General features: G+C 44.3%; 2 protein-coding genes across 5 annotated transcripts in view; one reads left to right on the top strand and one right to left on the bottom strand.

Moving 5' to 3' along the window:
* INTS13 (integrator complex subunit 13) overlaps positions 1-9511 on the bottom strand; it is a 20532-nt gene extending 11021 nt beyond the window's left edge. The window contains exons 1-8 of one of the 3 annotated variants that reach the window (XM_073567432.1): positions 9349-9511; positions 7818-8050; positions 6984-7058; positions 1685-1887; positions 1479-1559; positions 1099-1189; positions 721-849; positions 545-568 (exon numbers count right to left, since the gene is read on the bottom strand). In XM_073567432.1, the coding sequence (XP_073423533.1) occupies positions 545-568; positions 721-849; positions 1099-1189; positions 1479-1559; positions 1685-1887; positions 6984-7058; positions 7818-8042 (828 nt within the window). In that variant the 5' untranslated portion in view covers positions 8043-8050; positions 9349-9511. Of the gene's footprint in view, positions 1-544; positions 569-720; positions 850-1098; positions 1190-1478; positions 1560-1684; positions 1888-1975; positions 2097-6983; positions 7059-7817; positions 8051-9348 lie in introns of those variants that run through there. The other 2 variants (XM_073567433.1, XM_073567434.1) reach the window with 2 other exon arrangements.
* A 46-nt stretch (positions 9512-9557) lies between these two features.
* FGFR1OP2 (FGFR1 oncogene partner 2) lies at positions 9558-22411 on the top strand. 2 transcript variants are annotated; one of them, XM_073567435.1, is made up of 6 exons: positions 9558-9683; positions 11014-11152; positions 12322-12439; positions 12531-12673; positions 20910-21023; positions 21110-22411. In XM_073567435.1, coding segments are annotated over exons 1-6 (654 nt in total). In that variant the 5' UTR covers positions 9558-9681; the 3' UTR covers positions 21248-22411. The 2 variants fall into 2 exon arrangements, with proteins under 2 accessions (XP_073423536.1, XP_073423537.1); XM_073567436.1 differs by having other exon boundaries at positions 9569-9708.
* Positions 22412-23951: the final 1540 nt, after the last annotated feature.

Here is a 23951-nt window from a genome sequence, read left to right as displayed (position 1 = left end):
TCAATCATTCAGTTGTTAAAAATTCTTTTCTTTTTAGGGAATATCAGGTTCAGATAAAGCCGGGAGAGAAGCCCCCCGACCGCCCACACAGCGGATCACCCGGCTTTCCTTTCCCAGAGATCTCGTGTGATCGGTTTGGATCTTTGAAAAGAATTTTTAATCCACTTTTTCTGAATATTTTCGGGGTGAACGCTGCTGTAGACGATGCGACACTGCAGAGAAAACATCATTTCAGCAGAACAGGGAAAGTCTTCGTTAGTTTTCCTAAGGCGGCAAAGCCGGGAGTCTCCGAGCTCAGGTTAGATGTCGCCAAAGGACACACAAGGGAAGAGACGGGCAAAAACCACACGGAGAAGACACCACAGTACACAGGAGGGGAGAGACCGCCACGCAGCTAGGACCCCCGCAGCGGGGACGGGTGGGGGTTTCATTTTTCATGTTTTTGGCGGTGTTTTTGTAATAAAATAGAAGCAGGGAGTCAGTTTTATTTGGGGCTAGTTTTTTGGGGTAAATTGGAGAGAGGCGGTTTCCAAAATGTACTGACCTGATCACAGACACTGATTGTGGGCTAGTAAAAAACAGAAAAATATGATATGGAGAGGAAAAAAAATAAAAGAAAAACTAAAAAAAATTATAAAAAAAAAATGAAAATAAATAAAAAAAAAATAAAAAAATAAGAAAAAGTATAAGAGCAGCAAAGAAGTGACGGAGGGGCCTTACCTTCATGGGGATGTTAGTTATAGTGGTGGAGGCCAAGTCGAAGTGGAGCTGGACCAGATGGTTTAACTTTGTGGCAAGATGCCTACCGGCACGGACGCTGTGGACCTCACTGGTCAATACAGAGGAAAGCTGGAGAGGAGACAAAAGCAACGAGGTGGTGAGAGAAGATCCACAGCCACCACTAGGGGGAGCTCCCTGTATACAGAGATACATGATAAGATCCTGTCTGCAGCCACCACTAGGGGGAGCTCCCTGTATACAGAGATACATGATAAGATCCTGTCTGCAGCCACCACTAGGGGGAGCTCCCTGTATTCTGCCTGGCAGTCATATTCACAGCTTCCCCAGACACATAAGAGCGTGACTCACGGACGTTACCTCTTTCTTGGGGCGATCTGAAACGAGGCTCTCGTCCCCGACCGGATACGTGTGGATAAGCACCAGTTCACATTTCTGGATCTGCATGAGACTTAATCAGACAGGGATTATTATACACCATCCTCAACGAGTAGATGAGGGGGTGACGGGTGCAGAGTGTGTGTGTGTGGGGTGTTGGGGGGGGGGTGACGGGGGCAGTGTGTGGGTGTGTGTGGGGGGGGTGACGGGGGCAGAGTGGGGGGTGACGGGGGGCAGAGTGTGTGTGTGTGTGTGGGGGGGGGTGACGGGGGCAGAGTGTGTGTGGGTGTGTGTGGGGGGGGTGACGGGGGGCAGAGTGTGTGTGTGTGGGGGGTGACGGGGGCAGAGTGGGGGGCACTTACTGGTCAGATCCGGCCGCCAGCTTGTTGTGTTCGTGGATGGTCTCGCTGACGCAATCCTCTAACATCTGGACGTGACTGTCACTGAAGAGACCCGGAGAATACTAATGTGAGACCTCAGGTATAAGGGAGACCCCCGCGCCATCACAGCGGTGCAGACCCGAGACCCCCTGTCACAGCCGTCAGGGGCCGTGTACGGTGGGTCGCACCTCTTGGCGTTGGTCAGGCAGATGATCCTCCCTCTGTTCGCCACGCGCTCCGCGTTCTCCATCAGCGTCGTCCGCGTATCGTGCTGATAATCCGTCACCTTACACAGAGACTCCACCGCGGCCACCAACCCGTGCAGGATGCTGCAGCACTCGGGGTCCGCGCGGGGGTTCGGGGGGCCAATCGTGGCTAAGGCCGCCATTAACTGGTGAAGGAAAGTCGGTCAGGAAAGCGAGATCACGTTATAACCGTGCGGGAGCGTAATAAGCGGAGAGCGGGCGCATATATTACACCTCCTGTCTCTCCGCCGGAAATGGCTGATAACAGGGAACAACTGCAGCCGCTCATTAACCCCTTCCCGACAAGGAAGCTTTTCACATTTTTGCGCTTTGGAGGTTTTTCTTTCTTTCCTTACTGAAATGAACGGATTTGAGGGTTAAAAATAATTTTTCCAATCGGGTTTCCTTAAAAACGCAAAATGTCACAATGAACTTGGAAAAATCAATTTTAGCCAAAAGTACAATGTGTCAAAAATAACGATTGTATATCACAATTATTACTGATAATAATATATTATTTCATAATAAGTATTGCATTTATTATTCATATTAACATATTACATATATTTGTATTTAATACATTAATAAATTTGTTTATTGTTATTAATATAGAATATTATATTTTTAATGCTAATATTAAATGTAATTTATCAGTAAGAATACAGAATTATTAGTATTATATTAATATAATGTATAATTATTAATATGTAAGAAATGTGACATATCAGTAGAAATAAATGTAATACATGATTTTTAAATATAATATACAGTCATAAGTTAAAGTTTGGGCACCCCTATTAATGTTAACCTTTTTTCTTTATAACAATTTTGGTTTTTGCAGCAGCTATTTCAGCTTCATATATCTAATAACTGATGGACTCAGTTATATTTCTGGATTCAAATGAGGATTATTGAACTAACAGAAAATGTGCAATCTGCATTTTAATAAAATTTGACCGGTGCAAAAGTATGGGCACCTCAACATGAAAGTGACATTAATATTTCGTAGATCCTCCTTTTGCAAAAAAATAACAGCCTCTAGTCGCTTCCTGTAGCTATTAATGAGTTCCTGGATCCTGGATGAAGGTATTTGTGACCATTCCTGTTTACAAAACAATTCCAGTTCAGTTAAGTTTGATGGTCGCCAAGCATGGACAGCCCGCTTCAAATCATCCCACAGATGTTCAATGATATTCAGGTCTGGGGACTGGGATGGCCATTCCAGAACATTGTAATTGTTCCTCTGCATGAATGCCTGAGTAGATTTGGAGCGGTGTTTTGGATCATTGTCTTGCTGAAATATCCATCCCCTGCGTAACTTCAACTTTGTCCCTGATTCTTGCACATTATTGTCAAGAATCTGCTGATACTGAGTTGAATCCATGCGACCCTCAACTTTAACAAGATTCCCGGTGCCGGCATTGGCCACACAGCCCCAAAGCATGATGGAACCTCAACCAAATTTTACTGTGGGTAGCAAGTGTTTTTCTTGGAATGCTGTGTTTTTTAGCCTCCATGCATAACGCCTTTTTGTATGACCAAACAACTCAATCTTTGTTTCATCAGTTCACAGGACCTTCTTCCAAAATGTAACTGGCTTGTCCCAATGTGCTTTTGCATACCTCAGGCGACTCTGTTTGTGGCGTGCTTGCAGAAACGGCTTCTTTCGCATCACTCTCCCACACAGCTTCTCCTTGTGCAAAGTGCGCTGTATTGTTGACCGATGCACAGTGACACCATCTGCAGCAAGATGATGCTGCCGGTCTTTGGAGGTGGTCTGTGGATTGTCCTTGACTGTTCTCACCATTCTTCTTCTCTGCCTTTCTGATATTTTTCTTGGCCTGCCACTTCTGGGCTTAACAAGAACTGTACCTGTGTTCTTCCATTTCCTTACTATGTTCCTCACAGTGGAAACTGACAGGTTAAATCTCTGAGACAACTTTTTGTATCCTTCCCCTGAAAAGCTATGTTGAATAATCTTTGTTTTCAGATCATTTGAGAGTTGTTTTGAGGAGCCCATGATGCCACTCTTCATAGGAGAATCAAATAGGAGAACTACCTGCAAGTGGCCACCTTAAATACCTTTTCTCATGATTTGATACACCTGGCTATGAAGTTCAAAGCTCAATGAGGTTACAAAACCAATGTAGAGCTTCAGGAAGTCAGTAAAAAGTAGTTAGGAGTGTTCAAATCAAGAAAATGATAAGGGTGCCCATACTTTTGCACCGGTCAAATTTTGTTTAAATGCAGATTGCACATTTTCTGTTAGTACAATAAACCTCATTTGAATCCAGAAATATAACTGAGTCCATCAGTTATTAGATATATGAAACTGAAATAGCTGTTGCAAAAACCAAAATTGTTATAAAGAAAAAAGGTTAACATTAATAGGGGTGCCCAAACTTTTACATATGACTGTATTTATAATAAATATGATATATAATAATAATAATAAAAGTAGATTTTTTTTGTATTCATAATATAATTAAATATAAATTCTTATTTTATTATTATTAGTTATATATAAAATTTAATATTACATTACATTTAATAAAAGATAATTATACTAAATAACAATAATCACATTTATTATATATTACACTATGTAATTAAATATATTCTATTTTTTACTAATTATATATAGCATTTTGTAGCATTAATATTTAATATTAATGACACATTGTATTAGCAATGTATTTTTAAAGGGGCATTCCCATCTCCTAGGTCTCATCCCAATATGTAGTAGGTGTAATAGTAATAATATTACTGGTGGTTCAGTCCCTCTGTCCTTGTTCACATTTACGTCACTTGACAAGTGGAAAGGTTTTAAATACAAGAGTTAGGACTGTCCCACAAGGGTTTCCGTGACGTGGCGGGATGGCTTCTACATTATTTTGATCAAAATTATGTTAACTAAATACCCTTATTATTACTATTATTACTACTTTCATGCAATTTTTGCAATATATTTTTTTACTTTTTTATTCCAGGATATTTGTTTTGTGTTTAGTTTTTGGTTTTTGTCAGTAAGAAATATAGTATAGTTCTTCTGATTTGCCATGTTGCTTTCTTCATGTTCAGACATTGCAGGACCTTAGGTATCCATGGTTATGACCAGTGATAGAGTGAAAGCAAGTTGCTAGTGGTCGTAACCATGGATACCTAAGGTCCTACAATGCCTGCACATGAGAAGAGAGACATAGTGAATCAGAACAACTATACCACATTTCTAATTGGGGGTATTTGCTAATATTATTATTATTATTATTACTACACCTACTACATATTGGGATAGGATCTTTAAATAAAACAATATTTAATAATATTAATATGGTATATTAGTTTTAAGTATAATCACATTAATAATAAATTATTAACACTATAATATATTCACAATACTATATTAATATAAATAAATTATAACAATAATAATAATAAATCCACAATGGTGGATAATAAACTATTATAAATGCACAGATCTTTCCATTTTATAATGACTAGTGATGAGCGAACGTGCTCGGATAAGGCGTTATTGAGTATGCAGGGATTACCTAACAGCCACAACACATACAGGGATTACCTGTTAGGCAATCCCTGCATGTCTCGCGGCTGTTAGGCAATCCCTGCATGTCTCGCGGCTGTTAGGCAATCCCTGCATGTCTCGCGGCTGTTAGGCAATCTGTTATGAATGGGTCACTGAGGAGGAAAAAGCAAAACAAGCTAAGTCACAGAAAACCAGAGAGGTTGGTAACTATGCAGATTGCAGATCCCTGATCTTACCACACAACTAGCAGTAGCCGTGGAGTGTTCCTAGACGCCTCGTCACGGCCGGAGGACTAAATAAGCCTAAAGCAAGAAAAGGGAAAACTAACTCCCCAGAGCAGACCCCAAAGGAATAGACAGCCCCCACACATGTATTGACGGTGAAACAAGATGAAAACACAAACACAGGCAGGAAAATAGGCTGAGCAAACGATGGGGCCCAAACTAACTAGAGAGGAAAGGAAAGGAAAGACACTGTCTGCAACCTGCAAAAAACCCTAAAAAAAATAATGTCCAACACTTCTGATAGCAAAATTAACCCTGAAGTCACTAGACTTCTCCCACTATATCAGCACTCTGAAATATTCTGAGACAGAGCAAAAAGAGACCGAACTAGTAAGGGACACAAAGCCAATTGGCAAAATACTGATAAATAAGAGTGGAAATTCAGCACAGCCCCCAGCAGGGGCTGGCTGACCACACAAAAAACTGAATAGACCAACAAAATCAAGTGTGAACATTAGCAGAAAAACTTAGCTTTAGATGACTGGAACAGAGCTGAAAACCAAGAGCTGACAAGCCAGAAGGAATCACCAGCAACTGAATAGGGCATCGGCTGTCTTAAATCCAATCTGAGACTCCTGAGATCCAATCGTCATCCTCATTCTCAGGTGGCAGATCTCCACCGATCAAATCAGCCTCTCTACCTCCTGCTACCACAAGAGGGAGTCTGGAAGGAGAACTCACAACTGGTGAACCAGAGAATGAACTCACAACAGTAATCCCTGCATGTCTCGCGGCTGTTAGGTAATCCCTGCATGTCTCGCGGCTGTTAGGTAATCCCTGCATGTCTCGCGGCTGTTAGGTAATCCCTGCATGTCTCGCGGCTGTTAGGCAATCCCTGCATGTCTCGCGGCTGTTAGGCAATCCCTGCATGTCTCGCGGCTGTTAGGTAACCCCTGCATGTCTCGTGGCTGTCAGGTAACCCCTGCATGCGTCGTGGCTGTTAGGTAATCCCTGCATGCGTCGTGGCTGTTAGGTAATCCCTGCATGCGTCGTGGCTGTTAGGTAATCCCTGCATGCGTCGTGGCTGTTAGGTAATCCCTGCATGCGTCGTGGCTGTTAGGTAATCCCTGCATGCGTCGTGGCTGTTAGGTAATCCCTGCATGCGTCGTGGCTGTTAGGTAATCCCTGCATGCGTCGTGGCTGTTAGGTAATCCCTGCATGCGTCGTGGCTGTTAGGTAATCCCTGCATGCGTCGTGGCTGTTAGGTAATCCCTGCATGCGTCGTGGCTGTTAGGTAATCCCTGCATGTGTTGTGACTGTTGAACAGCCACGAGACATGCAGCTGCAGAGACTGGAACATATTTTTCGACCTTACCTAAGTCACCAGGTTACCACATGAGCATGCTCACGCCTTATCCCAGCACGCTTGCTTGTCACTAGTATCACTAGCCATCAGACGGAGCGGCGTCCTCACCTCCTGCAGGTTCTGATCTTCCTGACTCCAGGAGTTTAATATCCGGGAACAGGAATCGCTGACGATGAAGTTCACCTGTAAGTGACAGAGGACGGGGGGGGGGTCATTATCCCTCGGCTTTGCGGGGGTCTCTACTTTCGCCTCCCTTGCTGCCCCTTCTGTAGAGGGGCTGATGTTATCTGTGCGCGATCCGCATTACTCATTTGCGTTTTTCACGTCTCTTTAGCGGATTCCCCATTATTATTATTATTTGCTTCCAGAACCCACTTTTTGTGACTGTGTTGGAGGACGGCGGATCCTATAGAGCCGAAACCCGGTGGAAAAGCATCCGACGCCCCCGATTCACCGCTGCGTCCAGTCTTCTGGCCGCGTGTAAAGAACAGACGTTCATCTATATGGATATACTGTATAGGTTTCCTCTCTAACTGGAGAATGAATGGAGGTCAGGACCCCAGCGATCAGTAAGTTATCCCCCAGCTTACAGGTAAGGGATGACATTTGATTGGTCACTATGATCCTAATAAAGAATCTGAGCACGACAGGGACCACCGGCCATGTCAAGGATCCCGGAGAACCTCCTCCTGCCTGACAGCATCATCAGCTCCTCACTGTGTGCGACATCGTGCGAGACCTGCTCATCAAGCAAGGAGCTGGGGATGCCGTCAGGTAAGAGGAGGATCTCCGAGATCCTTGACATGGCCGGTGGTCCCGCGGTCCTAAAAGTAGATTCCTACCATCTCTACTAATAAATAGAGAAAAAGGAGTGGAGCGTCCACAACGAGGGCACAGAAGAGACTACAACCCCCAATATTACACCCAGAGGAGGATCCTCACCAGCTTCTTGAAGGGGAATATGTCGTACATGATCCTGCAATACTCCATAGACGCCTCCACCGCACACGTCCACAGAGACTTCGAGATGGGCGCCAGGGGGATGATCCCTTGGGTGCGGTTTTTCGTCAACATATCGAACTCCACGTGCTGCCTGCAGGATTCGGCCATGTAGGGACAGCGGTCCACCACGAACACCGTCTTGTGCGACTCGGAATACATCCTCATCTTGTCCCCTAGGAAAGAAGGTTTTATCTACAAGTGTCAGGGGCCATGACGACAGATGCGGGTCCCGGTACTCAGAAGATCGACCTCCAGGCTCAAGGGAACTGATGAAGCCCTGGTGGGCACCAGAACAGGAGCGACCCCCATATCAGCAGTGCCTGGCACCATGTACATAAAAGAAAACTTTCTTAAAGGGGCGGAAGGGACGATTTTTTTTTATCGATGTAATTAAACCTAAAAATCATTTTTGCAATTGGGTTTCATTACAAATGTTGCACCATTTTGCATTTACAGGCTTCCGTTTCCCGGAACATTCAACTTTTGACGTCATTAATCTGCTCAGAAAAAAGACAGAAGAAAAAGTCACAAATTGTCAGACTGTCCAGAATGAGTTCACTGATGGATCCTCAGGTGACTCCTACTGCAGCCAACGCTACAAGTCAGACGATGCAACATTTTTTTAATGCAATAAAATTGCAAAAATACTTTTAGCCCAAAATACATGAATTTAAGAAACAAAAAATACAAAAAAAAAGCAAATGCAAAAAAATACAAAAAAAGAAAAAAAAAAAAAAAGGTCCCCAATGGTGACCAACCCCTTTAAAGGTTTGCAAATTGATTAGTGAATATTCCGGATTGTGGTATGAATGCAAAATCAGGCGGTGGTTAATAATGAACAGCAACGTTACAGGGTAAGATTGCAGCAAACCCATCGTCACGGGGAGAAGCGGAGGCGGTCACGGGGAGAAGGGGCATCGCCACGGGGACAAGCGGAGGCGGTCACGGGGAGAAGGGGCATCGCCACGGGGACAAGCGGAGGTGGTCACAGGGGACAAGTGGAGGCGGTCACGGGGAGAAGGGGCATCGCCACGGGGACAAGCGGAGGCGGTCACGGGGGACAAGCGGAGGCGGTCACGGGGGACAAGCGGAGGCGGTCACGGGGGACAAGCGGAGGCGGTCACGGGGGACAAGCGGAGGCGGTCACGGGGAGAAGGGGCATCACCACGGGGACAAGCGGAGGCGGTCACGGGTGACAAGCGGAGGCGGTCACGGGGGACAAGCGGCATCGGTCACGGAGATAAGTGGAGCCGGTCACGGGGGAGAAGGGGCATCGGTCATGGGGGAGAAGGGGCATCGGTCATGGGGGAGAAGGGGCATCGTCACGGAGAGAAGCGGAGCCGGTCATGTAAGGCCATGCTTATCACTATGGAAACGGCAGAGATCTGTAACCTGCAACAAATATCTCAAAACTGCAACAAAGTAGAAAAAAAAAAGTATCATCCGCAACAATGTGACAGGTCGTCATCACCTGCTGTAAGCCCCCAGGAGGCGGCTGTATCACGGAGCGCAGACAGGGGGCGTCCTTCTCGCTCTCATCTCCCCCCTCGTGTTCCAGCAGTGACAGCGGCCCAGGGACCCCCGCACTCTGCGCTCTCACAGACCAGGGCCGGCGAGCTCCTCCATAAATGGCGCCTTCGCGGTTTCCTCCTTTTTGGGTCAGTCCGCCTGCCGTACATGATGTTACGTCACTGGTGTACACGCGCTGCGCAGGCGCAGTTTCAATTCGCTGTTGGCTTCCCTACTGCTGACAGCGGCGCCGGGTGATGACGTCAGACGGAGTAATTGTGTGACAGCAGACCGGATGTGAGCGGGGGGAGACGGCGGAACGGTAATAGGGGCGGGAACGGACAGGGAAGGGGCGTATACCACCCTGTAACCGACGGGTCAACCCGGGGTTCGGAGTTTTGTCCCCCGTTACAGAATTCTGGCGTCTGTTCCTCCTGATTGACCCCAAAAACCTTGTGACATCCACAGCTGGGTCCCTGACACCCCAATATATCAGTATCTCTGCCCGCGTGTGAGCTGACGCCCCGGTGTCTCTGCCCGCGTGTGAGCTGACGCCCCGGTGTCTCTGCCCGCGTGTGAGCTGACGCCCCGGTGTCTCTGCCCGCGTGTGAGCTGACGCCCCGGTGTCTCTGCCCGCGTGTGAGCTGACGCCCCGGTGTCTCTGCCCGCGTGTGAGCTGACGCCCCGGTGTCTCTGCCCGCGTGTGCGCTGACGCCCCGGTGTCTCTGCCCGCGTGTGAGCTGACGCCCCGGTGTCTCTGCCCGCGTGTGAGCTGACGCCCCAATGTCTCTGCCCGCGTGTGAGCTGACGCCCCGGTGTCTCTGCCCGCGTGTGAGCTGACGCCCCGGTGTCTCTGCCCGCGTGTGAGCTGACGCCCCGGTGTCTCTGCCCGCGTGTGAGCTGACGCCCCGGTGTCTCTGCCCGCGTGTGAGCTGACGCCCCGGTGTCTCTGCCCGCGTGTGAGCTGACGCCCCGGTGTCTCTGCCCGCGTGTGAGCTGACGCCCCGGTGTCTCTGCCCGCGTGTGAGCTGACGCCCCGGTGTCTCTGCCCGCGTGTGAGCTGACGCCCCGGTGTCTCTGCCCGCGTGTGAGCTGACGCCCCGGTGTCTCTGCCCGCGTGTGAGCTGACGCCCCGGTGTCTCTGCCCGCGTGTGAGCTGACGCCCCGGTGTCTCTGCCCGCGTGTGAGCTGACGCCCCGGTGTCTCTGCCCGCGTGTGAGCTGACGCCCCGGTGTCTCTGGCCGCGTGTGAGCTGACGCCCCGGTGTCTCTGCCCGCGTGTGAGCTGACGCCCCGGTGTCTCTGCCCGCGTGTGAGCTGACGCCCCGGTGTCTCTGCCCGCGTGTGAGCTGACGCCCCGGTGTCTCTGCCCGCGTGTGAGCTGACGCCCCGGTGTCTCTGCCCGCGTGTGAGCTGACGCCCCGGTGTCTCTTCCCGCGTGTGAGCTGACGCCCCGGTGTCTCTTCCCGCGTGTGAGCTGACGCCCCGGTGTCTCTGCCCGCGTGTGAGCTGACGCCCCGGTGTCTCTGCCCGCGTGTGTGCTGATGCCCGATGTTTCTGCCCGCGTGTGAGCTGACATCCTGGTATCTCTGCCCGTTCTTTACCTGACACCCCATTTCTCCCTCCAGGATTATGACTTGCACCATCGAGAAGGTTTTGTCTGACGCCAAGTTACTGGTGGAGCGATTGCGGGAACATGACAGCGCGGCCGAATCCCTCATTGAGCAGACCACTGTCCTCAACAAGCGGGTGGAAGCCATGAAGCAGGTCCGGTGGTCACATAACGGGGTGCTCCGACCACTTACACTGATCACCCAGAGCCATAACGCCTTTAGGCTATGTGCACACAGAGTTTTTTCCCTCTGTGGATTCTGTAGTGAAAACCGCCCTGCGGTTTTACACATCATAATGGATGAGGTGTGATGAAACCGCAGCGTTCTGGACAAAAGAATTGACATGCTGCGGATTGTAAACCGCGCGGAAAAATCCGCAGCATGTGCACAGCGTTTTACAGTTTACCATTGAAAACAATAGTACTGTACAACGCACCTAAATCTGCTGAGGACCCGCAGCTGCAGAAACGCTGCGGATCCGCAGCAGAATCCGCAACGTGTGCACATAGCCTTATTGTTCTCTCCATATAGACGGATGAGGACTTCTGTTTTGTGGGACGTGTTGTACTTTTGACTGACGCCGTTCTTTTTCCTGCATAGTGTATTGGAAAAGGGGGGAAAAAAAAATCTCAAGGTGGGAGAAAATGTGAAAAAAAAAAACAATTCTGACATAGTTTTCTTGGAATTGTTTTCATGGCGATACCCAACATGTCCCGGTTTTTCATCATTAGATTTTGATGAATCAAAATATAAAGTTTTGATAACATAATGTATAAATATAATAATACAATATGATATATAAAAATAATAATATCTGATGTAACATAAATATAATCTATAATAATGCTAAAATCTAATATGAATATGTAATAATAAGGAAATATGATATATAACTATTAAATATATACAATATATATAAATATATAGTATCTGATAATATAACAAGAAAATATGATAATGATCAAATATAATAGAAATAAAAATGGTGTAAAATATAATTTTTTTGGTGATCAAAATATATGTATTTCTGATCGGGGCCATGGCACATAAGTGTTTTTTTTTTTTTTTAAGGAGTTGATTTGAACCTAAACCTATGATGTTGTTTGTTTGTGTTTTTTTTTTTTTTTTTTGCTTTTCACTGAGCTTGTTAGTTCCCGTAGGACACATGAAGCTGCGATCGTCTGATCGCCTGTGCTGTATACAGCATTGCACTCTAATGTCCCTATCACGTAAACACTATGAGAAGCCAGGTACCCTATTGGTAAGTTTATAGGACAGAGACCCCCGACCTCGTGATGAGTAATGTATCTGCTCTGGTTCCAGTATCAGGACGAGATCCAGGAGCTGAACGAGGTGGCGAGACATCGGCCGCGGTCCACACTGGTGCTGGGAATACAGCAGGAGAACAGGCAGATCCGGGAGCTGCAGCAGGAGAACAAAGGTCAGTGAGGAAGCGAAATATTACTGCGAGAAAAGGTAATAATCACTGAGGGCCAAGAAGAAGGGGTGTGATATCTCCTGTGTACTCACAGAGCTGCGCTCATCCCTGGAGGAACATCAGTCTGCACTGGAGCTGATCATGAGCAAATACAGAGAGCAGATGTTCCGCTTACTCATGGCGAGCAAAAAGGACGACCCAGGGATCATCATCAAACTGAAGGATCAGCATTCCAAGGTAATGACGTGTACATGTACTGTGTGTAATCACTGCTCCTCCAGAGAACAATCCTACTACAACCCCTGGCAGAAATCATGGAATCACCGGCCTTGGAGGATGTTCATTCAGTCGTTTAATTTTGTAGAAATAAAGCAGATCACAGACATGGCACAAAACTAAAGTCATTTCATATGGCAACTTTCTGGCTTTAAGAAACACTAAAAGAAATCAAGAACAAAAAATGTGGTAGTCAGTAGTGGTTAGTTTTTTAAACCAAGCAGAGGGAAAAAATTATGGAACCATGAATAACAAACCAACTAAAAAAACATCCAACACATCACTAGTATTTGTTGCCCCACCTCTGGCTTTTCTAACAGCTTGCAGTCTCTGAGGCCTGGACTTAATGAGTGTCACACAGCACTCGTCATCAATCTGCCTCCAACTTTCTCTGATTGCTGTTGCCAGATCAGCTTTGCAGGTCGGAGCCTTGTCATGGACCATTTTCTTCAACTTCCACCAAAGATTTTCAATTGGATTGAGATCCAGACTATTTGCAGGCCATGACATTGACCTTGTGTCTTTTTTCAAGGAATGTTATCACAGTTTTTGCTCTATGGCAGGATGCATTATCATCTTGAAAAATGATTTCATCATCCCCAAACAACCTTTCAATTGATGGGATAAGAAAAGTGTCCAAAATATCAACATAAACTTGTGCATTTATTGAAGATGTAATGACAGCCATCTCCCCAGTGCCTTTACCTGACATGCAGCCCCATATCATCAATGACTGTGGAAATTTGCATGTTCTCTTCAGGCAGTCATCTTTATAAATCTCATTGGAACGGCACCAAAGAAAAGTTCCAGCATCATCACCTTTACCAATGCAGATTCGCGATTTTTGTACCCTTGTTTTTTTTCTGTTTAGGTGTTAATGATGGCTTTCGTTTAGCTTTTCTGTATGTAAATCCCGTTTCCTTTAGGCGGTTTCTTACAGTTCGGTCACAGACGTTGACTCCAGTTTCCTCCCATTCGTTCCTCATTTGTTTTGTTGTGCATTTCCTGTTTTGGAGACATATTGCTTTGTTTCCGGTCTTGACGCTTTGATGTCTTCCTTGGTCTACCAGTATGTTTGCCTTTAACAACCTTACCATGTTGTTTGTATTTGGTCAAGATTTTAGACACAGCTGACTGTGAACAACCAACATCTTTTGCAACATTGCGTGATGATTTACCCTCTTTTAAGAGATTGATAATTCTCTCCTTTGTTTCAATTGACATCTCTCGTGTTAGAGCCATGATTCATGTCAGTCCACTTGGTGCAACAGCTCTCCAAGGTGTGCTCACTCCTTTTTAGATGCAGACTAATGAGCAGATCTAATTTGATGCAAGTGTTAGTTTTGGGAATGAAAATTGACAGGGTGATTCCATAATTTTTTCCCTCTCCTTGGGAACCATTACTGACTACCACATTTTTTGTTCTTAATTTCTTTTACTGTTTTTTTCAAAGACAGAAAGTTGCCATATGAAATGACTTTAGTTTTGTGCCATGTCTGTGATCTGCTTTTTTTCTACAAAATTAAACAACTGAATGAAAATCCTTCAAGGCCGGTGATTCCATAATTTTTGACATAATACTGCCCCTATGTGCAAGAATATAACTACTATAATACTGCTCCTATGTACAAGAATAGAGCTACTATAATACTGCCCCCTATGTACAAGAATATAACTACTATAATACTGCCCCCTATGTACAAGAATATAACTACTATAATACTGCCCCCTATGCACAGGAATATAACTACTATAATACTGCTCCCTATGTACAGGAATATAACTACTATAATACTGCCCCTATGTACAAGAATATAACTACTATAATACTGCTCCTATGTACAGGAATATAGCTACTATAATACTGCTCCTATGTACAAGAATATAACTACTATAATACTGCCCCTATGTACAAGAATATAACTACTATAATACTGCCCCTTTGTACAAGAATATAACTACTATAATTCTGCCCCTATGTACAAGAATATAACTACTATAATACTGCCCCCTATGTACAAGAATATACTATAATACTGCCCCCTATGTACAAGAATATAACTACTATAATACTGCCCCCTATGTACAAGAATATACTATAATACTGCCCCCTATGTACAAGAATATAACTACTATAATACTGCTCCTATGTACAAGAATATAACTACTATAATACTGCTCCTATGTACAAGAATATAACTACTATAATACTGCTCCTATGTACAAGAATATAACTACTATAATACTGCCCCCTATGTACAAGAATATAACTACTATAATACTGCCCCCTATGTACAAGAATATAACTACTATAATACTGCCCCCTATCCCCCTATGTACAAGAATATAACTACTATAATACTGCCCCCTATGTACAAGAATATAACTACTATAATACTGCCCCCTATGCACAGGAATATAACTACTATAATACTGCTCCCTATGTACAGGAATATAACTACTATAATACTGCCCCTATGTACAAGAATATAACTACTATAATACTGCTCCTATGTACAGGAATATAGCTACTATAATACTGCCCCTATGTACAAGAATATAACTACTATAATACTGCTCCTATGTACAAGAATATAACTACTATAATACTGCTCCTATGTACAAGAATATAACTACTATAATACTGCCCCCTATGTACAAGAATATAACTACTATAATACTGCCCCCTATGTACAAGAATATAACTACTATAATACTGCCCCCTATGTACAAGAATATAACTACTATAATACTGCCCCCTATGTACAAGAATATAACTACTATAATACTGCCCCCTATGTACAAGAATATAACTACTATAATACTGCCCCCTATGTACAAGAATATAACTACTATAATACTGCCCCCTATGTACAAGAATATAACTACTATAATACTGCCCCCTATGTACAAGAATATAACTACTATAATACTGCCCCCTATGTACAAGAATATAACTACTATAATACTGCCCCCTATGTACAAGAATATAACTACTATAATACAGCCCCTATGTACAAGAATATAACTACTATAATACTGCTCCTATGTACAGGAATATAGCTACTGTAAGGGTGTGTGCACACGCTGCGGATTCTGCTGCGGTTCCGCAGCGGATTTGGCCGCTGCGGGTCCGCAGCAGTTTTTGCTGCGGTGTACAGTACCATTATTCCCTATGGGAATAAAAAACCGCAGTGCAGACGGTGCGGATTTTTCAGCGCGGTTTTGCTGCGGTTTTGAAACCGCAGAAAGAACTGACATGTCACTTCTTTCTGCAGATTCTGCTGCGGTTTGCCATCTCCTCCATTGTGGAGATGAAAAACCGCAGGGCAAAACCGCAGAGCAATCCGCAGGTAAAACCGCAGGTCTTTTGACCTGCAGATTTACCTGCGGATTTTACAAAATCCGCGCAGCCAAATCCGCACCCCAATCCGCAGCGTGTGCACATACCCACTACTGTTCCCTATGTACAGGAATATAACTACTATAATACTGCTCCTATGTACAAGAATATAACTACTATAATACTGCTCCTATGTACAAGAATATAACTACTATAATACTGCCCCCTATGTACAAGAATATAACTACTATAATACTGCCCCCTATGTACAAGAATATAACTACTATAATACTGCCCCCTATCCCCCTATGTACAAGAATATAACTACTATAATACTGCCCCCTATGTACAAGAATATAACTACTATAATACTGCCCCCTATGCACAGGAATATAACTACTATAATACTGCTCCCTATGTACAGGAATATAACTACTATAATACTGCCCCTATGTACAAGAATATAACTACTATAATACTGCTCCTATGTACAGGAATATAGCTACTATAATACTGCCCCTATGTACAAGAATATAACTACTATAATACTGCTCCTATGTACAAGAATATAACTACTATAATACTGCTCCTATGTACAAGAATGTAACTACTATAATACTGCCCCCTATGTACAAGAATATAACTACTATAATACTGCCCCCTATGTACAAGAATATAACTACTATAATACTGCCCCCTATGTACAAGAATATAACTACTATAATACTGCCCCCTATGTACAAGAATATAACTACTATAATACTGCCCCCTATGTACAAGAATATAACTACTATAATACTGCCCCCTATGTACAAGAATATAACTACTATAATACTGCCCCCTATGTACAAGAATATAACTACTATAATACTGCCCCCTATGTACAAGAATATAACTACTATAATACAGCCCCTATGTACAAGAATATAACTACTATAATACTGCTCCTATGTACAGGAATATAGCTACTGTAAGGGTGTGTGCACACGCTGCGGATTCTGCTGCGGTTCCGCAGCGGATTTGGCCGCTGCGGGTCCGCAGCAGTTTTTGCTGCGGTGTACAGTACCATTATTCCCTATGGGAATAAAAAACCGCAGTGCAGACGGTGCGGATTTTTCAGCGCGGTTTTGCTGCGGTTTTGAAACCGCAGAAAGAACTGACATGTCACTTCTTTCTGCAGATTCTGCTGCGGTTTGCCATCTCCTCCATTGTGGAGATGAAAAACCGCAGGGCAAAACCGCAGAGCAATCCGCAGGTAAAACCGCAGGTCTTTTGACCTGCAGATTTACCTGCGGATTTTACAAAATCCGCGCAGCCAAATCCGCACCCCAATCCGCAGCGTGTGCACATACCCACTACTGTTCCCTATGTACAGGAATATAACTACTATAATACTGCCCCTATATACAAAAATATAACTACTATAATACTGCTCCCTATGTACAAGAATATAACTACTATAATACTGCCCCCTATGTACAAGAATATAACTACTATAATACTGCTCCCTATGAACAAGAATATAACTACTATAATACTGCCCCTATGTACAAGAATATAACTACTATAATACTGCTCCTATGTACAAGAATATAACTACTATAATACTGTCCCTATATACAAGTATATAACTACTATAATACTGCCCCTATGTACAAGAATATAACTACTATAATACTGCTCCCTATGTACAAGTGTATAACTACTATAATACTGTCCCTATATACAAGTATATAACTACTATAATACTGTCCCTATATACAAGTATATAACTACTATAATACTGCCCCTATGTACAAGTGTATAACTACTATAATACTGCCCCTATGTACAAGAATATAACTACTTTAATACTGCTCCCTATGTACAAGTATATAACTACTATAATACTGCCCCTATGTACAAGAATATAACTACTATAATACTGCTCCCTATGTACAAGTATATAACTACTATAATACTGCCCCTATGTACAAGAATATAACTACTATAATACTGCTCCCTATGTACAAGAATATAACTACTATAATACTGGTCCTATGTACAAGAATATAACTACTATAATACTGCCCCTATGTACAAGAATATAACTATAATACTGCTCCCTATGTACAAGTATATAACTACTATAATACTGCTCCCTATGTACAAGAATATAACTACTATAATACTGCTCCCTATGTACAAGTATATAACTACTATAATACTGCCCCTATGTACAAGAATATAACTACTATAATACTGCTCCTATGTACAAGAATATAACTACTATAATACTGCCCCTATGTACAAGTATATAACTACTATAATACTGCCCCTATGTACAAGAATATAACTACTATAATACTGCTCCCTATGTACAAGAATATAACTACTATAATACTGCTCCTATGTACAAGAATATAACTACTATAATACTGCCCCTATGTACAAGTGTATAACTACTATAATACTGCCCCTACAGTCATGGCCAAAAGTATTGACACCCCTGCAATTCTGTCAGATAATACTCAGTTTCTTCCTGAAAATGATTGCAAACACAAATTCTTTGGTATTATTATCTTCATTTAATTTGTCTTAAATGAAAAAACACAAAAGAGAATGAAGCAAAAGGCAAAACATTGATCATTTCACACAAAACTCCAAAAATGGGCCGGACAAAAGTATTGGCACCCTCAGCCTAATACTTGGTTGCACAACCTTTAGCCAAAATAACTGCGACCAAACGCTTCCGGTAACCATCAATGAGTTTCTTACAATGCTCTGCTGGAATTTTAGACCATTCTTCTTTGGCAAACTACTCCAGGTCCCTGATATTTGAAGGGTGCCTTCTCCAATCTGCCATTTTTAGATCTCTCCACAGGTGTTCTATGGGATTCAGGTCTGGACTCATTGCTGGCCACCTTAGAAGTCTCCAGTGCTTTCTCTCAAACCATTTTCTAGTGCTTTTTGAAGTGTGTTTTGGGTCATTGTCCTGCTGGAAGACCCATGACCTCTGAGGGAGACCCAGCTTTCTCACACTGGGCCCTACATTATGCTGCAAAATTTGTTGGTAGTCTTCAGACTTCATAATGCCATGCACACGGTCAAGCAGTCCAGTGCCAGAGGCAGCAAAACAACCCCAAAACATCAGGGAACCTCCGCCATGTTTGACTGTAGGGACCGTGTACTTTTCTTTGACTGCCTCTTTTTTCTCCTGTAAACTCTATGTTGATGCTTTTGCCCAAAAAGCTCTACTTTTGTCTCATCTGACCAGAGAACATTCTTCCAAAATGTTTTAGGCTTTTTCAGGTAAGTTTGGCAAACTCCAGCCTGGCTTTTTTATGTCTCGGGGTAAGAAGTGGAGTCTTCCTGGGTCTCCTACCATACAGTCCCTTTTCATTCAGACGCCGATGGATTGTACAGGTTGACACCGTTGTACCCTCAGACTGCAGGGCAGCTTGAACTTGTTTGGATGTTAGTGGAGGTTCTTTATCCAACATCCGCACAATCTTGCGTTGAAATCTCTTGTCAATTTTTCTTTTCCGGCCACATCTAGGGAGGTTAGCCACAGTGCCATGGGCTTTACACTTCTTGATGACACTGTGCACGGTAGACACAGGAACATTCAGGTCTTTGGAGATGGACTTGTAGCCTTGAAATTGCTCATGCTTCCTCACAATTTGGTTTCTCAAGTTCTCAGACAGTTCTTTGATCTTCTTTCTTTTCTCCATGCTCAATGTGGTACACACAAGGACACAGGACAGAGGTTGAGTCAACTTTAATCCATGTTAACTGGCTGCAAGTGTGATTTAGTTATTGCCAACACCTGTTAGGTGCCACAGGTAAGTTACAGGTGCTGTTAATTACATAAATTAGAGAAGCATCACATGATTTTTCAAACAGTGCCAATACTTTTGTCCACCCTCTTTGTTATGTTTGGTGTGGAATTATATCCAATTTGGCTTTAGGACAATTCTTTTTGTGTTTTTTCATTTAAGACAAATTAAATGAAGATAATAATACCAAAGAATTTGTGTTTGCAATCATTTTCAGGAAGAAACTGAGTATTATCTGACAGAATTGCAGGGGTGTCAATACTTTTGGCCATGACTGTATGTACAAGAATATAACTACTATAATACTGCCCCTATGTACAAGTGTATAACTACTATAATACTGTCCCTATATACAAGAATATAACTACTATAATACTGCTCCTATGTACAAGAATATAACTACTATAATACTGCCCACTATGTACAAGAATATAACTACTATAATACTGCTCCTATGTACAAGAATATAACTACTATAATACTGCCCCTATGTACAAGAATATAACTACTATAATACTGCCCCTATGTATAAGAATATAACTACTATAATACTGCTCCTATGTACAAGAATATAACTACTATAATACTGCCCCTATGTATAAGAATATAACTACTATAATACTGCCCCTATATACAAGAATATAACTACTATAATACTGCCCCCTATATACAACAATATAACTACTATAATACTGCTCCCTATGTACAAGAATATAACTACTATAATACTGCCCCCTATGTACAGGAATATAACTACTATAATGCTGTCCCTATGTACAAGAATATAACTACTATAATACTGCCTCTATGTACAAGAATATAACTACTATAATACTGCCCCCTATGTATAAGAATATAACTACTATAATACTGCCCCCTATGTACAAGAATATAACTACTATAATACTGCCCCCTATATACAACAATATAACTACTATAATACTGCCCCTATGTATAAGAATATAACTACTATAATACTGCCCCCTATGTACAGGAATATAACTACTATAATGCCGCCCCGTGTTGGTTTTATCAGGAGTTACAGGATCACATGGATAAGATCTCGGAGATGACGGCTGTGATGAAACGCGCTATTGAGATAGATGATCAGTTTGGTAATGGTGACTGTGACCGGATCCTGAAGCTGGAGGTGAGCTGTGATCTGCGGATTTAGATCTGATCTTTCTCTTAATAACGATGATGTAAGTTGTTTATTTTTTCTTCTTTCCTCGGCAGCAAGAGAACAGGGGATTGCGGGAAATCCTGCAGATCACTCGGGAGTCGTTCCTCAGCCTAAGGAAAGAGGAGGTGCAGGAGAACCCGTCTCTCTCCGTCTTAGTCCACAGCAATGATCACAACTTAAGAAAAAGCTGAGCGTCCGGAAGGCAACCAATCAGAGGATCCGGATGTGAGACTGACTCTCCTGCCACCTAGTGGTACACTGGAGAACTGACATTTCATCTTCTCGGTGACCACCCGTGTATAGTAAAGATTACCGCTGCCTATGGGAGAGATGTTATTTTACTATTGGCACCAAATGGCGCCATTAATTTATAGGGCATTGCAGAGAAATCAAATATTTTACTCCGAAAACTTGAAAACCCTGAAGTGCTATTTTTGTAGTTGATGTCTGTGAAGATTATTATTTTTATCGTGCGGACGGACATTTCTCAGTCACATTCCTCGACCGTTCTACCGTTACCTGAGCGATTGCATGATATCACATGTTTCTTGTACACAGAGATGGTCGCCATTGTTCCGAGACTTTTTTTAAAATTATTTTTATAGGGGTTGTTCAGGATTAGATAGACATGACTGCCACCCCAGTCCACAGGATGTCTATGGTATTACAGCTGAGCTTTATTAGAGTGAAGAGCACTGCTGCAATACTAGACACAACCATCGAACAGGGGTGGCGCTCTTTTTGGAAGAAAGCTGGGTGATGGCCACAATGACCCCCATTGGGGTGTTCTCCCAGCTTCCCTGCTGCAGAGATACTGGATCTCACACAACTTTCCTTGAAATGTATGTACTAAATTAGTTTTAAAGGGACGTTCCAGGTTAGAAAACCTTTGATTATGAGGTCCTTTAAGCAGAGCTGTTGTGAAATGCAGTTATCTGGAAGACAGCTTATGGGGATGAATGAACTGTGTAATACTTCTTTTCTCCTGCGGGAGTGCTGCACAGAAACTGGAAACTTACCACCAGGTTTACCTTCGGATCACAGTTGATTATTCCAGGTTTCGGCACCATTTTCTTACCAAGATATCCGATCTAGCAGCGATTACTTACACGCAGCAGAGGACCCCTTTATGGAGAAGTATATATGCATATTTTTTTGTTTTGGGTTAGTGAGGGGATGTTTTGGCATTATTCTTGGTACCCCCATCCTATTAGGTATTGTCAGTCGTGTTTGTATGCTTGATGGCTGTAGTCGTTATTCCTGTTGTATGATGATCTCGCTGTGTGACCTGCCGTTGTCACCAGTATTGTACAGACATTGATCGTGAAGCTCATACATTAAATATTTACATGGTTCTTCTCTTTTCTCCTTCGTCTCATTGGGGGACACAGAGACTGTGGGTGTGTGCTACTGCCGTCTGGAGGCTGACACTAGGTATACAAAAAAACAAGTTAGCTCCTCCTCCGCCACATACACCCTCGCCCCAGTACCGGGCGGAAACCAGTTTTTTGCTTAGTGTCTTTGGAGGCACACGCAGTCTGGAGTTCTCCAGACTATTTTTTTTTTTTTTTTATTTCTTTTCGGTTCTCTCGCTATGAAGAGGAGACAGGGGCGACGGATCCTATAGAAAGGGTCCGATCTCCCCAAACCAACAACGGGCGAGCACGCGTTGAGCATCGCTCCGCGTATCCTTTCCCGCACCGAGGGACATCTCTGGGACTTTTCCCCAGACATCTATTTTTTCCGTGTTTGTTATTTTATGAAGATAAGACAGGGGCAACGCATCCTATTGAAAGGATCCGATTTCCCCAAACCAGCAACCGGCGACAACGTGCGAGTGTTCCTCCACGTTCCCTCTCCCGCGACGTGGGACATTATGCCAGACTTAGCCCTGTCCACCCCTAGGTAGGGAAACCATGGGCTTGCACAGTGGCACAAGACTAGTCTGTGCGCCCCCACTGCTCCACCAACGCTAGACGGCGGTGCTGCAAGGCGGCGGACGGTCCCTCTCCTTGCCCCTGCAGGGCAGACGGAGTTAGGGTGCCTGCACCGTCCAGAGAGCAAATACCGGTAAGTATGCAGCTGGGGAGGGCTCTGGGCAGCGAGTAGGAGCCAGGGATCCCCTCGGCCATCGCTCCCGCCCCCCGCCTCCGCCTCCCGCCTTCGCTCCTCGCCTCAGAGTACCTGCAGCCGGGGTAGTAGGTGTCACCGTCGGGGGGGTGAGTGTTGAGCAGGATAGGGGCGACTTGGTGGGCCGCGGTTTTCGGCCTGGGCGCCGGTGGGTCCCGGGGGGGGCAATCTCCCGGCGCGGCGTCACGGCCGGTGCCGCCCCCGGCGTGACATCGTATCCGGCGCCGCCCCCCAGCCAAGGGCGGGCGCTGGTTTAAATCAAGGCCCCGACTTCAGAGCAGGGTAGGCCGCATCTGGAAACAGACGCGGGTGACCTACCCAGAGGCGAGGAGTCACGCTGGAAGGGGGGCACACAGAAGAAGGGTAAGTGCGACCCCGTCCTGGAGCTGCGCGGGTACATTTAAGGGTTACCCTCCTCCTTTCCCCTTTAACTGGTGATAGGAGTAAGCGGCATTATGTCTGGAAAAGGGAAAACGCACACGTTCCTTTATGCCGCATGCGTTTCCTGTGGGGTGATGTTCCCACAAGCACAGACTATCAAATTGTGTGAAGCCTGCGACTCCGAACGCGCCCAGGAGCCCTCCCCTGCGACATAGCCCAGGGGTCTGGATCCCCGGAATGGGTGTTATCACTGTCTCGGTCCATGGTTTCACTTACAAAGGCGATTGAGACCCTTCAGGCCCCGGAGAGGGGTAGAGACGACGGCTCGCTTGTGTGGGAGGGGTCGTCCACCTCACAGGAGCCTCCGGCCTGCAGGGGCCGCAC

The sequence above is a fragment of the Dendrobates tinctorius genome, unplaced genomic scaffold (assembly GCF_039654945.1).
Source record: "Dendrobates tinctorius isolate UK_male_01 unplaced genomic scaffold, ASM3965494v1 ptg000020l, whole genome shotgun sequence".
Taxonomy (NCBI): Eukaryota; Metazoa; Chordata; class Amphibia; order Anura; family Dendrobatidae; genus Dendrobates; species Dendrobates tinctorius.
Note: the sequence above shows the minus strand (reverse complement) of the source record. Positions and strands in the feature narration are given on the sequence as shown.